Raw genomic sequence first — 16,265 nt, 5'->3', positions numbered from 1 at the left:
GATCGTATACTCTGGGGATGTTGTTGGACGAGGGAAAAGAGGACGACGAAGGGCGAAGAAGGACGGAGGTAGTGACAAACGGAAGCAGCAACCGTTGTGGCACGGAATGACTCAAATGGTGGAAGGCGCGATGCGACGGAAGAGGTAGGTCGCTCTGGCGAATCTCTGTCGAATCCGACCGGACAAAAAGGTACGCTCGCTTAGCTGGAATATGGGAAATCAGTCATCTGCACCAGAAACAGAGCACGCCTTCTTTTTTCGGATCACGGGAGCAGCAGAGGTTGAGAACCTGGAAGGGTGAGGCAGAGCAAGATGATGTCTGACAAGCAGGAGGTAGGGTTAGGTAGGGAGGGTAAGGGTAGCTTCCCCTCCAACGCCCAGGCTGCGACGACGGACCTGCCCAGCTGGACAAAGGTGGGGGAGCTCAGAGCCACGGGGTGCGCATTGTTGTGTCATGCCCGCAGCTGGACCTAGGAAAGTGGCCCCTGCGTCCTGTGTCCCGCCGGCTAAATCTCGGAAACGGAAGGAGGCGCGGGGTAATCTATGCCGACCCAAGTGGGAAAGCGCTTTACGCGACTCAAGGGGAGAAGCGCGTTGGCGGGAATTGGCTTCGCGACGTGGACCGCCTTTCCATTGGACACTTGTTGCCGGGTTGTTGCAGAGCTTGCACATGCATTAGCAGCCCTGCGAAGCCCATAGTCGCAACTCATGTTCAACCGTTTGCAACTGTACCTTGCCGTCGATTCCATTTTTAAAACCTAATATTGCTGTGCTGTGCCGAACCAGACAGTTGGCAAGATGCTCATTGGAATCTGCGGTGGTAAGTCGACACTCGCTCTTCAACTCACCCCCGGTCTCATTTGAGATGCGCAACCTCAACTATTTTATGAACAAAATTTCCTGACTTCTCCGCAGGGATTTGCTCCGGCAAGAAGACGGTGGCGCAGTACCTTGTCGAGCACCATGATTTCAAGCTACTCCGCCTCGACACTCCCGGCGGAGAACCTCAACCTGAGGAAAAGAAGACTCGCGACGACCGGTTCGTGACGCCGGCGCGCTATGAGACGCCTGCATCATATGAAGCTCCCTATGAGCCACCTCACAGGAGAGAAGATACACCACGTAACAGCACTCCCCGCAATGGAACCCCTCGCAATGACAACGCCTATACCGACTCCCGCGCACCCATTTTTGGCTTCTCGCCCGAGCCTGAACCGTGGGGTGAGCCTGAGCCTGCTCACTCAATTGCTGACACCAACGAGTTCATGGAGGCGCGGCGCAACCAGTCCAACAACAACAAGAAAAAGAAGAACAAGATCAACAAAGACGCCATTTGCTACAACTGCAGACAAAGAGGCCACTGGAAACAAGACTGCCCTCACCCCAACCAGGATAACGCCCTTACCATCAACACCGTCAATGGCATCCCCGTAGGAGACCACTCCGAGACGCCCTCTCTCAATGCCGCCGCCCCTTCCTTCTCCATGAACCCGAGCAGCACCAACATCAACACCAGCAACAGCAACAGCAACAACTCATCCAACGATAACGAGCTCAACTTCTCCTCCGCCGAGTCCCTCCTGGAATACGTCACCACCCGCTGGCAATCCCGCTTCGTCATGACCGACGTCCACAACGAGGCCATCCTCGACCAGCTCGCCAAGCGCCCCTTCTTCATGCTCGTCTCCGTCGACGCCCCCCTGACCGTCCGCCACGCCCGCTTCCGCTCCGCAGTCAACCCCCACTGCACCCTCGAGTCCTTCGCCCTCGCCTCAGACACCCACCTATACGACCCCAACGACGGCCTCCAGCCTCTCATCTCCCGCGCGACCGTCCGCCTCCTGAACACCTCCTCCTCCCTCGCCCACCTGTACGCCACCCTCGGCAAGATCAACCTCGCGGATCCCGTGCGCTTGCGCCCCACGTGGGACGCCTACTTCATGTCCCTCGCGACGCTCGCCTCCCTCCGCTCCAACTGCATGAAGCGCCGCGTCGGCGCCGTGCTCGTCGGCAACGAGAAGCGCGTCATCTCAACGGGCTACAACGGCACGGCGCGCGGCCTGCAGAACTGCTCCGACGGCGGCTGCTCCCGCTGCAACTCGGGCAACTCCTCCGGCGTCGGGCTGGCGACGTGCCTTTGTCTCCACGCCGAGGAGAACGCCCTTCTTGAAGCCGGTCGGGAGCGCATCCGCAAGGGCTCGGTTCTTTACTGCGATACCTGCCCCTGTCTCACCTGCAGCATAAAGATCTGCCAGGTTGGTATCGAGGAGGTGGTGTATGCTCACGGGTACAGCATGGATGACCAGACGGCGGCGGTGTTCAGGCAGGCGGGTGTCAAGTTGAGGCAATACATCCCGGTGAGTCTTGACTGAACGTTGATGATTGTGAAGTTGTACTGACAAAGCGACAGCCTGCGAACGGGCTGATTCACTTGGAGAATCTGGACAAAATGAAGTACATGAGCATGCAGTAAGCTAGGTACCCGCGGGTTATATATGGATTTGGTACATAGCGGGGTCAGAGAGAACCCTGATGGGCCTCGTCTGAGTCGACAGAGTTTAACAAGATTACCCGCCTTCTGAAGGTTGGCGTCACCAAGAATCAAAATTCGCCCTTTGAAGTTGTTCCTTTGAGGACCTACAACCGGAAAGTTTGATTCGGTAAAAAGCAGCTAGCAGCACAGTTGTGCCTACTCAATTCACTTTGCCTTTCACGCGATCATATTCAAGTAACTCAATGATGTGCCCTCAGTATATTCAACTACGCATAATTCTTGAGAGAACCTGAGTTTGTCAGAGACGACAACGTCGGCGGTTTTAAGTCGCGTCCACAAATTAGACCCCCGACTCTACCTTAGACCCGGAGCGGACCGGTGCCGTTAGACCCGCCTTTCCCGATGCAACGCCGCGCGGCACGGGCCGATGCAGTGAACACTCGCCACAAGAGGTTCCAAGCCACATGTGATCGCAGTATTCCAGCCGACGGTTCAGCCGGGAATCCAGGAACATTGGTATTTTAGATGCAATGCTAGTTCATTGATTGATGCTTGACGAGCTCCTTATGCGGACTCTAATCCGCCTTCTCCGGAAGCGAGACCGAAAGCACCTCCGGCCGCCGTTTAACGGTTTCAACGCGTAGGCCGAATGTACTTTAAGTAGACAGCTTCGGTTAAACGTTGCCTAATGGGCTTTGCTTACCAAAGACAAGTATAAGGGTTAGCTTGACAACCGCCGCGCCGGTAACATCATCCGAACTGCGGCTAAAGCTTGTTGTAAAGTCGCCGGTTGTACAGATGGCATGAACCTGACACACAGCCGTGACAGCTACGGTCAAATAGCGAGCGCTCATGGTTTACTCGGTTCCACTGACGGTAGGTACAGTCGCATAGGTTTGCCAAGTCTCCGGCTGCTTCACGCTAAAGTCAACGGGAAGAGGGCGTCGATAGGCGCGTGTACTCAAAGTGTACGACGGGTGAGATGTCCGAGGCTGGCGTTTCTATTGGTTGTTACAGAATTTGAGCATCATGATGCAAGTATAAAAGGCATTCTCGCTTCCATCAATAGATACAGGGCAAGAATATCATCACTGCTCTCCGGTGTGGTACCAAATCATCGCTTTTTACTTTCCAATCTTAGCAGCAAACCCTTCAAAATGCAGCCCGTCTCGATCCTTACAATTGCTTTCGCAGTCTTAACTGGGGCCGAAGCCTTTCGTTTGAGTATGCTTGAGCACAGAGGCCTGGTCATGGTAAGCAAACACCCAAAGCATGGCTACGTTTTTCGAAGATGTGCATGACATGGAGAAAAGACCAATCACTGACTTCTCATCTAGGCACCTATTCTTGCTCTTTCAGCACCAGTCATCGCATCTGAGCCCCTGGAGCCTAGGCGATGCAAGTCGATCGATCCTGCTGAGTGCCAACGGGACTAAATATGTGAGAAGCATATGCGCCTCAGGAACCCATTGATTGACTTGGGCGATGGCCCCTCAAATAACATTTTGGGCACTTACAAGATATCGTAAGCCAAAGCATTCAGTCGAGGAACAGAATTACAAGCCCATGTTGCTTCGCTCAAACATCTATTATGTACTTACAATCAATCTTCTCATTGGCAATGCTCCAGTGCTTATCGCCTCTTAGTCGTTCAAGCCTGCTGCTGCAATTTGTAACCCTTCTGTGTCAGTGCAGCCTAGTTATAGTGACGCATCTTGACATTTTCTGAGTTAATACTCTAAACTTCCACATTTCTCACTAAATGTGTTACCTAAATTTCTTGTCCATGTCGTCGTATATGCCCGTGACACGCGTCCAGGTCATCGACCGTGATAGTGTATGTAGTCGAACATCAACCGCATCTTCGAGGTCCTCAGTGAAATCAAAGCAACCTATAAGGCGTTCACCTTCTTGAGGTCCGTCGGAGTTACTTATGCACGTGCGTCCGTCTGCACCCCTCCTTAAATCAAGACACACAACAGCGGGGCCCTTGCTCGTTTCAACCTCCATAACCACGATACCGCTAGCCCTGAGGGTGCGCAAAGTCATCGTGACGTCGATAGAAAACCCATCTTCGCTTCTGCGGGTGAAAAAACGATTGAAAGGGCCCCGAGTAGTTAGAACTGCGTATGGATCGTTGACCAAAAGGTACTTCAGGATATCTTGCTCGTCGACACCTGTGATTGCGCTCAATGAAGACACGCTACCACAATACAATTGCCCACGCAAAAAGTCATACCATGGCCATTCTCGCACATAAACAGCCTTCGCAACTAAAATGATAAAAGCAGCCAAAACCCAAGCAAAAGTCGCGATATTGAATGGGTCAACTCCGGGAATACGCTCGCCAACAAGGAAAGCTGCCAAGATGCCACCAACAACGAGGATCCCACACACCATCATAGTCATGATGACATATGATCGTAACTTCAGAACGACAGCTTTATCTTCTATCACTAGGTTTCGGAGGAAATATTCGTTCAGCATTTCATCCTTTTGGGTATCATGTGTCTCTTCGACAGACTGTGCAGCTGATGGTGTGAAAAGAGATGAAGGAACCGGCGGAGGAGATGTGACAGTAGATGGAAAGAAGACTTGCAACCCTACAGCCGCCAAAGTCGCATCCGATCGAATACAGTCGCGGTTGCTTGGCGATTTCCCAACGAAGTATGAATTGTGGTTGAGCTGTGGCAGTTGAATGTGTTGCATGAAAAGCAGAGGCACCATGTACAATATGACCTCGGTCATTGTTTGCAATCTCTTGTGCGCCTTACAATTGCTGTAATGTCCCGAAGGAATGCTCAGGTCTACTGACGCATGCATTGACGACCGGGGATGGGAGATGTTGGGCGAATGTCGAACGGGATGATTTCTCGTCATCTCATAGAGAATGTGGTGGATTCCATGGACATATCGTAAGTCTGATCGTATGCTTGTTCCGCAGACACTTCCAAATTGGTCCTGACTCAACATGATAGGTACACCTCGCCATGTCCGGTAGACAACGTTTCCCATGTTGAATGCGTTGTTCGAAATTCCGGGACTACTTTCGCACTTGAGACTTTGGAACAAAGATCGAAGAATTTCCAGGGCCCCGGTTGAAGCCGAGAAATACTCGGCAAAGTTGGCAGTCTCAATTTTGTCGATTCTCATAGATCCCAATGCAAAAAGTCTGTGCCCGTTGACAAGGCTCTGGCTGGCAAACCCTTCAGTGTCGATGACGAGAAACTTCATCTTCGCAGTGCATCGGGCTAAAGATGTTGCCCAGACTGCGTTATCCAATGCATCATAATTCGCACATATCGCTACCACAGCAGAGACATAGTCGACTAGAAAGCAATAGAATCTGCGTTTCTGAGCTGCTGATATAGTGATTGTGGTCTCGGACGTCTCTGCTACCTTGCCGCCGCTTGTGTCCGCTCGTCGGTCTTCTGAGATTTCAGCCCTCGGGAGAGGAGTCTCTTCGCTGCGGGATGGGATGTGCTGGCACTCGAACTTATTGTCGAAATCGCATATCTCTATGTTCCTGAGAGCATCGCCGGCTACCGTTGACAAAAGCTCAAAGCCGGTGAGGTCTGGAAGACACTGATCGTTCGTTGCCGATATGAAAGGGTCTTGGGGGAAGCCTCTTTCTATAGCTGCAGCGAGTCTTTCGGTTTCAAGTTGCCACAACGCTGCCTGTTGGGCTTCGACCAACCCGTATCGAATGAGATCATCCAGCTTCGGATAGGTGAGAACAGATTCCGTGGCGCAATTTTGAATGTATGACTTTTGCAAATCGATGAAAATCCCACGTGTTGTCTCTGCACTGTCAAACTCCGCTTCCTCGCGCAGTGGGACTCCGGTTGACTCCTGGGCAGATTGAGCAGTTAGGCTGTCTGTCGTGAACCCTTCTTCGGATGTACTTTGCGGGAAAGTGCGTCTTTTCCGCCATGCTAGTCTATGGGGCTGTCTCTTGGGCGTGGCGGGTCTCGGGCCGGCGTCAAAGACGGTTTTTTTTGAGGCCGCTGAAGCTGGCCCAAGGGGATCCATAGCGGTAAACTTCCAGCTGTACGTAGATGAAGGTATGAGTGTCTGTATTGCAAGTCTCTTGGTGTGAAGCAAAAGCTGGCGTGGTAGAGGAAAGAAAGTACCTAATGAGCAGGCTAGGCTGAAGGGGAAGAAGCAGGTGACCTATATCAAAGTCCGTGGCCCTGCTCTGTGTAACAGTCAGCTTTCACGCATAATCAGCTGTCATCCTCCAATTACATGTCTTCGCCTGATATGGGCCATAGAAAAGGCGCCAACTGCTAGCCCGTCATAAGCCTGGTCTCTCTCTGCTGAGCCTTGTCCAACAGAAACGGTTCCAGCCCCGCTTTTGCGCATGATATTTATAGCCAGCTGCAGGCACAACCCAAGCTTCATATTCTTGAGCCATCACTGTAAAGAAGACAGAAAACTCGACCAGAACACCTGATTCCTCGAAAACTCGATCGAACGCTTTCCACGGCAAGAAAGGCGGCGACTGAAGTGAATATCACGAATCCGGACGAGGCTTTCAACAGGTTCAACGAGATTATCGCTCCAAACTTTAGCTTAATCACAGGTCGGAGGTTGAATCAGGCACGCATAAAAAACATCAGCGGTGATGATGCAGGCAGTGATGTAAGGTACAGTATTGAGCTGGCCGACTCATTTTCCGACACTGCCCCACTGTTAATCCCCAGGAAATCCAGCAACGAAAGCAACAACAGCGCGTATGAGGATGAAAATCTGCTGTTCCGCGGGAAGATTGCCAGCAATATCCATGGGACGCTGTTTAGACCAAAAGAGCTGGTTTACATCAAACGAACTCCTATATCATGGGCCAGGATTGTTGAAGATGAATTAGTCTTGGTCACCGACGTCAGGGCTACGAGTGAAGATGATGGCGGCGGTGATGTGAACAGCAACATCTATGACAAACCCACACATGTTTTGCAATGTGTACGGGCATGTCACAACGGCCGCTGCTTCAGTCTTACCAAGCACTCCATGGAGATCGGTTCTTCGTCTCAAGAGATCCTAAGTCTCACCGCAGAAGACCTGGGGGTGATACCAATGAGGCTGCTTCCTGCAGCCGAAAGACAGGATATCCACACAAGACTCCTTTCTCGGGGAGAGAAATACCGCAGAATTTGCGAGCGCCCACATGTCATCATGCAATACGAAGGTCCAGTGATCCCGCTAAATCAGGGGACCGATCGGACTTGGATGGTCAGCTACGTTGGTACGAGTCCTTGTTTATCACTCATTGCTGACCGTGTCATAGAAAAATCAAAGAGTCGTGGTTGACGGGATGGCCGCCCAAAAGATGCGAGTCCATCATGCCAATAAAAGCTTTACTGCTTCACATCCAGGACAAGGTCTAAGTACTATCTTAGGCAGCGAAGGTCACTCAATGCCGGAATCGGATGGCGGTGACCCATCATCAAGTCAAGGTCAACATCTATTGAACGACGATGCTATGCCTGGCGCGAAGGGCAAACAAAAGTCTTCGGAGGATGAAACAACGAGGAAAGACTACGAATGGACTGATATCGACTATTTAACTTGTCCGCCGACACTGGTCGCCTTCTTGTTGGACGAGAACATGTGGGTCAACGTTCATGTTGAACACCTGACAGACATCGCTTGGCCTGAAACCCCCTTCGACCCACTCGAGCTGGAAATCGGGAAGAAGGAGTTGATCCAAAATCTCACACGCTGCTTCAAGACGACGAAAACAAGTGAGGGCTCTAATCAAGACGCAAGAGCAGGGCAGAGAGGAAACTTGATAATCCTGTTAAAAGGCCCTTCTGGAGTCGGCAAGACTTTGACAGCAGGTAATGATTCCCACCCCCATCCCAAGGAAGTACGAATCCGGAGAAAGCGCTGATTATCTCGCAGAAGTCGTCACCGAGTTAACGCAGCGTCCACTGTACCGCGTATCAGCTGGAGAGTTGAGCGTTGATTCTTCAGCTTTGGAAAAGCAACTGGGTGATATCTTCACCCTGTGTCGGCGTTGGAGAGCCGTCGTCTTGATTGACGAAGCCGATATGTTCTTGACGAAGAGGCGAGCATCAATGCCGGACCGAAATGCGGCGGTGACTGGTGGATCGATATAAGTTTCTGGCAGTGAGAAGCCACAATGATTTAGCAGACTGACAAGGCTTGCAGCTTTCCTTCGCTTGTTCCATACCTATGATGGATTGCTCTTCCTCACAAGCACATCCAAGGACATTGACACAGCCTTTTATGATCGAATCCATGCAACAATCGAGTACACTGAACTTGACGAAACTCAGCGAACGAACATCTGGCGTCGTCAACTCCAGCGCGCCATTGGCTCCCCCGAGGGACATCCTCCAAATTCTCCGTGGCCGGAGGCATGCCGGCTGTTGGGGAAAGTCGAAATCAATGGACGGGAGATTCGCAACATCGTCCGGACTGCCGAGCAGCTGGCTCTAGGTCTGTCAACGGAATTGGCAATGGAACACGTCGCGGCAGCCATGCGAAACTTCGGAGGCTCGGATAATGACGTTGAGTCCATCTGCGAGAAGTTGGAAATGTTAGAAGAAAAGGTCGGCGGGGGTCGTGGACTAGCATGTGATGACGATGTTGAACTTCAACATTGAATCAGTCAGAGGTCCGACGGGTTGCAATGACACACGGAACACACAAATGTTCCGCGTTCGTATGGCAGCTAGTATGACGATGATCGACCAGGAAAGCAATAGTGGGCTGCGAGGTACCTTGGCACTACCTCTTTGAGCTCGGCGGCATTTTGAGACGCTGGTAGTGCTGACTATGTGCCCACTCATGCGCATCAGGCCCCTGCGGTGTTCGAGCTTCAAAGAAGCTAAGTAATGCTTTAGGCTACGTAGCCAGGTAAATAGGATATTGGTACAGATTTTAAGTAGATGCCGTCCTCGTTGCCTGTCTGGCATGAGGAGGCTTGTCAAATATACGTAGTTCGGAGCTGGTTTCATCTTCTGCTGACTACCACGGTTGAAAATGTCTTCCACATTGGAGATCGCACTCGACAACCTCAAAAGAGCTGGACTAGGCGGAGCTGTTTCCACCCTCGACCAAGACGCCTACCAGACTCGGAATGCCTCATACTGGGCGCAGAGTGCTCAACTGAAGCCTTGGGCAATCGTCCAGCCGAGGTGCGCCGAGGAGGTTTCCAAGACTGTCCAGGCTCTTGTCGCGACACCAGAGTGCAACTTTGCGGTGCGAAGCGGGGGCCATACAGTCTGGCCGGGTGCCAGTAACATCCAGGACGGCATAACTATCGACCTTGGGCTGATGGCAAAGACACTATACAACCACGGAACGGAACTTGCTTCACTGCTTCCTGGAGGAAAGTGGACGGATGTTTACCATGAGGTTGAGAAACGTAAGAACAAACGGAACTCCACTCAACTTGATCTTTGCTGACTAGAGCAAACACGCAGATGGGAGGATGGTTGCTGGTGGCCGCGAAAACGCGGTCGGCATTGGCGGTCTTACAACGGGGGGCGGCAAAACATTCTACACCTGTCGGGTCGGATTCGCATGTGGTGAGTGGCATCCGGAATCGGAATGAGTGTTGACCTGAGCCAACAGACCAGGTCGTCAACTACGAAGTCGTCCTTGCCGACGGTAGCATCGTGCAGGCGAACAATCAGGAGAACTCCGACCTCTTCAGAGTCCTCAAAGGCGGCGGCAACAACTTTGGGATTGTGACGCGCTTCGACGTGTTGACATTTCCCTCGAAGGATATCTGGGAAGCGGAACTTGTACATGCCAAAGAGTCGGCCCCAAAAGTCGTTCACGCGCTGACCGACTTTGTTGGCAACCTCGAGGCTCACCCGGATGCTCATGTCCTGACAATGTGGATGTACCTGCCAAAGGCTGATGACCACTTCATCGAGAACCTATTGATGAGCCTGGACGGCGAGCAGGAGGCCAAATCCTTGAGCGAGTTTCTGGCTATACCTGGGCAGGTCAAATCCAAGACGACCACGATTGCGACCAAGATGGACACATTCGCGTTGCCAAAAGCTAGAGAGTAAGTTTTCCCTCACTCTCTCTGGAACGGTTGATTAAATTGGCCCGTCAGGCATACTTGGTTCACCACAACCTTCAAGAACGACCCGCGAATCATTCAAAAGGCGGCTGACGTCTTTGAGGGCCTCGTCAAGATGATGAAGGGCCAAGTCCCAGACCACGACTTCGCTTTCCAGATGGTTCTGCAGCCGCTTCCCGTATCATTCGGCAAACACTCGGCGATTCGTGGGGGCAACATGTTCGGACTCGAGCACATCAAGGATGACTGCGTGCTGCTGGTATTGACTGTAGAAGTGGCAACGCCGGGACTGCGGACGACTGTCGCGTTCTCGGCCCTCAAGGGAGCCATTGACGAAATCGAGGCTTAAGCCAAGTCAGTCGACGGCGACGTCAAGTTTCGCTACCTGAACTACTGTGACGCCTCGCAAGACCCGCTGGGCAGTTACGGCGAGGGGAACGTCCGCAAGATGCGCGAGGCTGCAGAAAAGTACGATCCAGCGGGGATTTTCCCAAAAAGAGTACCCGGTGGCTTCAAGATCTCAAAGGCGAACGTGGCATGAGGCCCAGATGGGGGCTGCTGTAACTCTGAGACCTATCGTCGCGTCGATGCTGTCGGCCTGCATGCGATGAAGCATATTTTGCGTAACTGGGAACCACTCGTGCTCCGGTTGCTCCAGGATGGTCATTCGTATCTGCCTCTCAGGACGGGAAGTTGCATGCGACGCGTTGATGCGTGTCGACGCCCTGCCGTCAGAGCCTGCTGATGGTGTTGTGAGAGTGTGAGACAGAGACGCATGAGAGGAGCGTGGTTGCCCCGCGTTGGCCCCGCATCGAAAGGGAATGCAGCTTCTGGTCACGTGAATTATGCACAGTACCTTCGTTAATGGTCCAAGCAACGTCCACGTCCTGCTGCATGCATGTCACCCTCCCGAGGCACATTTCAAGGCGGACTCCCGCTTCACATCTCCATGAGCACAAGCATCAGCAAACTCAAGTGATTTTGACTCAGGCTCATCGTAGCCTGCTGCGGATGCCTGGAACCTGCCTGGAGCCTGCCTCGAGAATGAGCTCATTGAGGCTGATATCTCCATCGCTGCACTGCAGATGGTGCCGCGATGTCCGAGACAAGACTCTTGCTGAGTGATCTCCGCCGGCCGACGCTTCGTTACCACCTCAAGCGGTGAGATCTTGATGCTCGCCGTGGGGTCACACGATCCAGACGGGCGGAACCGAGCAATTACATTGGCCTTAATATGACACAGACACAACAATCAGCTTCACAGCAAGCCATTGCAATTTGGCTGCAGCTAACCCTAGGTCTAGTGGTTTTCCTGAACCACAATGATGCTGGTGAGAGCAAGTCATACCATTCTATGCGGCTTATTGGCCGACATCCTACTCCAACCAGCGAGAAACACCTAACCATGCAGCTGCCAGCCCAATGGGCAAAATGAGGCTTGCCATATCTCCCTCCTCTCTCTACATGATTAAATACCCCGCGTTAGGTCGTGATGTCAAGTGCAAGGGCTTGAGGTCTACCGCTCTTCTCTACTCAACCCTCCCTCCTCCGTCAAGCCCCTCACCATGGCCGAGCTCCCCAGCGGCGTGGCGCCCTCCCTCAATGTGCCGGGCATTGTGAACCTCGGGTTCCAGCTGGCCAACAAGCTGAGCCTATACGGCCTGGGGACTAAGTCCCCAGACTCAGACGTTCGATGGCTTGTCGATGAAATCTTCGGCACAGCCTCAACCCTCGCTCAGCTTTGGGAATACCTCAGCACTGACAAACATGATACGTTTTCCGTCTACAAAGACGCCGGCCGCAGAGACGTTGAGGATCTCGCGGTCCGCTGCGGTAGGACTTATGTCACCATCATCCGCAGCGTCTACAGGGCCAGCTTGGCTGCCAAAGTCGTCGAGGGCGTCAACTTTGAGACGATCCGCGTCGAGGACTTGAAGGCGGCCAGACTCTGCGCCATCAACGCCAATATGAAGTGGAGCATGGTCGAGGACGCCTTTGAGACTGCTGAAAAGCAGTTGCAGTGGCTCTTCGCGAGCCTACTACTGCACATGCAAGTCTTTGACGTTGCTCGTCTCCAGATTAAGTCAGTAATCATTCTCGATAATCCCCAGTGGACGTGCTAATATAGACGTAGAGCTCCCAGAGCCCCAGGTAGCTTCGATGAGGAGCTTGCTTCAAGGGCATTGGCTAGCCGCCTCCTTCAGCAAAGGAACAAGAACGTCAAGACTCTCGTAGAGGACTACGAGAAGAAGGCGGACGAGCAGGCCAAGCGCGAAGCTCGAGCAGCCTACAAAGCTGCCAAGGCAGCCGAGGCTGCTGCAGAGGCTGAGGCCGCAAGCGTCTGCTCTGGTGATGACGTCGCATCGTGGAAGTCTGGAGAGACTGCCCAAGTCTCCAGGGCGCCTTCAATCTGCGGCGACAAGGTCGACGGAGAGAAGAAGACCGCTCCTGTTGAGGAATCCTTTGCGCCTCCTCCCCCTCCCCCTCCCGCCTTCATTGAGCCTCCTCCGCCTCCTCCAGTCATGGACTATCCACCACCGCCACCTCCCGAGCCCATCGACATCAAGCTTATGACGCCTAAGCGCCGCTTCCCAGCCAAGGTCTTCAACAGCATGGCCGAATGGATGCGCGGCCTCTTTGGCCGCGGTCTCCCGCCCCTGGACCACTTGGAGCTGGAAGCAAGCATCATCCACGGTGGGTATCAGCTCCATAGCAAGAAGAAGCCGCCAGTGTTGGCCTTCGAGCCGAAGACTCTACTCCGCCAGCTCAAGCGCGTTCTCCGCAAGGTTGGAGATACTCCCGGGGACCAGCTGATCGGCCTTGACGCCCAGTTCCGTCTGGCTGTCCAGAACGCCCCTCAGCGCGCGCAGAACAAGGACGGTCGCGTCAGGAACTTGATCGCCGTCGACACACGCGGCATGCCCGAGTTCATCGTCGCGTACATGTCGATGGAGCCCGCTCTGGAGCCTATTCACCTGACTGACTCCATTGGCCGTACCATCGTCATGCCGTATGAGCAGTGCCGAACTCTGAAGGTAAGCTCCGTCGCCCTTTGTTTGAAAGCAAGTATACTAAAATCTTAAAGGGAGCCCGTAACATCATCCACAACCGCTTCCGCGACATCAACAGAATGTGGCCGATGATCAGCCAGGGCGCCTTCGAGGTCGTCAACGAAGACGACGTCGTTGTCACCCCGGCAGCCTGGGAGAACACCGTGAAGCCAGGCGCCGTCCTCACGATGCGTCTCTCACCTTTTGCAGACAGCTCCGTCGGTCCGGAGTCCAAGACCTGGGCGGAGCCGTACATGGGCCCGCCCCCGCCTCCGCCGGGCATGTATCCCCCGCCCCCGGGCTTTCGACCACCACACATGGGTGGTATTCCTCCAGGCTTCCCGCGGCCGGGCGGCGGCGGCATGGCGCCGCCACCAGGCTGGCCAAGGGTCCCACGCCCCAGAGTCATCAAAGTCAGCCCCGCCCCCGTCCGTCGTCGCTACGGCCCGCGTGCACCGTCCTCGGTGCTGAGCTGGATGGCCGGCTCCACGAACACCACCGACCGGGAGCTCGAGGAGTGGAAGCTCGGCTTCGAGCTGGACTTTGGCGGCCCGGAGCCGACAAGGGAGAAGGACATGGACGAGCTGACGTGGAATAAGCTCGGCCTGCTCGTGGCGCAGTGGACCTATGCCACGGACACCGAGTTCAACACTGACTCGGGGACTATGCCATGGTACGATGATGCTGCGACGGCACGGTCTTCTAGTTCGGGTTCGTCTTCGTCCTCTTCGGATGAGATTGTGGATGATTGAAGGGGGAGGTTGAGATGAGGGGTCTCGGGGCTTTTGTATGGATCTGTTTCCTGTGTTGTGCTGCGGGATGTCCATTCCTTTCTTTCTTTTCTACGATTACCATACGTTGTCACGATATTGATGAAGATTGTAATTTCTACATACGTTGTATTAGTGTTGCAATGAAGGTTACAGTTCATTCTCGAACACTCACTGAACATGCAGTGCCGCAACATCCATCAATGCGTAGAAAATACCACGACCAGAAGAAATTTAGGGCTCTTTATCAAGGCGTCCACGCGACGGTGTTGTACTCGAAGCCACAGGTCCTGGCTGCAACCTGTTGCAAGTTCCTATCAACCCGGTGTGCCTCGTTGGCAAAGCTCTGCACCCGAGGAGATTAGCAAATACGTTCGATGATTTCGATTATTCCTTCCTGTCCAAATCAGACCCTTCCTTGTCGTCTTTTCAAAAGTGAGTTCTCGGCGTAAAGTCATGCGGGAGCTTGACGCAGGATTTCACCCAGAACTAGAAGACAACATATGATGATACATGATTAAACTGATATGGTGTCTGCGTATCTGAGACGGTGCCCAAATTTGCGAGAAAGTGAAGAACTTGAACCTTGGTCGTAGTGTATTTGCGCGTGTACGGCAGCGTTTTCTTCGCCAAATGCCCCTGGAGATACACATTCAATCTAACGTTTGGTAGCAAAGCACTTTCGAAAGCCACCCAGATGATTGGAGATAGTTGCCTCTGTGGCTCGTACCTCTCTAACGCTGCGTATCATCAGGCAATTTTAGAAGGGCATAACTGAACGTCCCACTAGACAGAGGGAGCGTCGTACTACGGCTTCAACCAATAGAAACGGGCCCCAATGCTTCACGTCGAGGGACACGGAACGCGCCGCGCTAGCTGCCATGCCAGTTGACTGACATCGTTTAACAGGCGGGCGGGTGGCATCAAAACCGTAAGTTCCAAACGAACACCAGTCTGTCTCGCAATGTCATTGGGGCTGGGGCTTTTTCCCCACGGGGGGATGTTCCGCGCTCCGCTGCGGGAAGGCGCTAACCACACACGAAGCAAAATGAGCCCGCCCCCAGCACAGTGTGAGCCCAGACAGAACAGCACCCGTTACTCCTCCGAGCATCCATTCGACAGACCCCGGCAAGACCACCTTTTTTTTCTGACCCCCTCTCGGCGCCGCGAGGCACTTGACAGCTTTTTTTTCTGCCGAAAAAGAGCAACGCGAGAGAGGGGTAAAAAATAAGAAGGATCGGGCCGTCGACTTACTCCTCCTCCCCAGAACCACCTCTAAATGGGAACAGACACCATCCCTCCCGACTTAGATTTTACACCATGCATAATTCTCACAATTTGCTTTCTGCTTTTTCACTGTCCTGTCGCAAAATTTAACAATATAAGTTGATTTTGCAGCAAGCAGCTTAATTTACAAGTACCTCTTGTCACTTCAAACTTCAATCAAATTCTCTCACAAGACTAACGTTGCACATACGCACCAGACTCTTCACGATGCGTGATCGTTTAGCCGAGCTTCTATTCCACATCCACACCAGTATTGCCTTTGCTATGCTGCTATTCGCAACGCAGGAGGGTAGACATGCATGGGTATCAGTGATCACCGTCGGGTACTTTACTTTTATAAAACCCCAGGCTACTGGCAACACAGCGATGCTAATTTTGAACGTGCCAGTGGCCTCATCACCTGGATACTCCTCAGTTTTTTTCCTTCTTGTTCATTTCAACGACTATCTACTCACGTGATTTACCGTTCCTGGTTAGGTCTGTTTTGCTAAGTGGCTAATTTTACAAAGGAGATTTCCATGGAGTGTCTTCGCAGTCCTTGGCCCCGTCGTCATCTGGGCCTCTGTCGCTAGTGCCAAAGAAGTCGATTTCTA

The 16,265-nt window shown here is 53.1% G+C and overlaps 4 protein-coding genes across 4 annotated transcripts; all 4 read left to right on the top strand.

Moving 5' to 3' along the window:
• Positions 1 to 798: 798 nt before the first annotated feature.
• Positions 799 to 2,473, top strand: CGCA056_v013009 (Deoxycytidylate deaminase; the record flags this gene model as incomplete). Its single annotated transcript, XM_037328253.1, has 3 exons — positions 799 to 820; positions 916 to 2,357; positions 2,411 to 2,473. The coding sequence occupies 3 exons, from the start codon at positions 799 to 801 to the stop codon at positions 2,471 to 2,473; spliced, it is 1,527 nt and encodes a 508-aa protein (XP_037172630.1).
• A 5,506-nt stretch (positions 2,474 to 7,979) lies between these two features.
• Positions 7,980 to 9,129, top strand: CGCA056_v013008 (uncharacterized protein; the record flags this gene model as incomplete). Its single annotated transcript, XM_037328252.1, has 3 exons — positions 7,980 to 8,337; positions 8,402 to 8,605; positions 8,672 to 9,129. 3 exons carry the CDS (start codon positions 7,980 to 7,982, stop codon positions 9,127 to 9,129), a joined length of 1,020 nt encoding a protein of 339 aa, XP_037172631.1.
• Positions 9,130 to 9,508: 379 nt separating this feature from the next.
• CGCA056_v013007 (putative FAD-linked oxidoreductase) lies at positions 9,509 to 10,914 on the top strand (the record flags this gene model as incomplete). Its single annotated transcript, XM_037328251.1, has 4 exons — positions 9,509 to 9,893; positions 9,952 to 10,056; positions 10,103 to 10,547; positions 10,599 to 10,914. The coding sequence occupies 4 exons, from the start codon at positions 9,509 to 9,511 to the stop codon at positions 10,912 to 10,914; spliced, it is 1,251 nt and encodes a 416-aa protein (XP_037172626.1).
• A 1,216-nt stretch (positions 10,915 to 12,130) lies between these two features.
• Positions 12,131 to 14,367, top strand: CGCA056_v013006 (uncharacterized protein; the record flags this gene model as incomplete). The annotated part of the gene is made up of 3 exons (XM_037328250.1): positions 12,131 to 12,648; positions 12,700 to 13,600; positions 13,651 to 14,367. 3 exons carry the CDS (start codon positions 12,131 to 12,133, stop codon positions 14,365 to 14,367), a joined length of 2,136 nt encoding a protein of 711 aa, XP_037172627.1.
• Positions 14,368 to 16,265: the final 1,898 nt, after the last annotated feature.

Source organism: Colletotrichum aenigma, assembly GCF_013390185.1.
Source record: "Colletotrichum aenigma strain Cg56 chromosome Unknown KSG_Cg56_contig09, whole genome shotgun sequence".
NCBI classification, from domain to species: Eukaryota; Fungi; Ascomycota; class Sordariomycetes; order Glomerellales; family Glomerellaceae; genus Colletotrichum; species Colletotrichum aenigma.
This window is presented reverse-complemented; position numbering and strand designations above follow the sequence as displayed.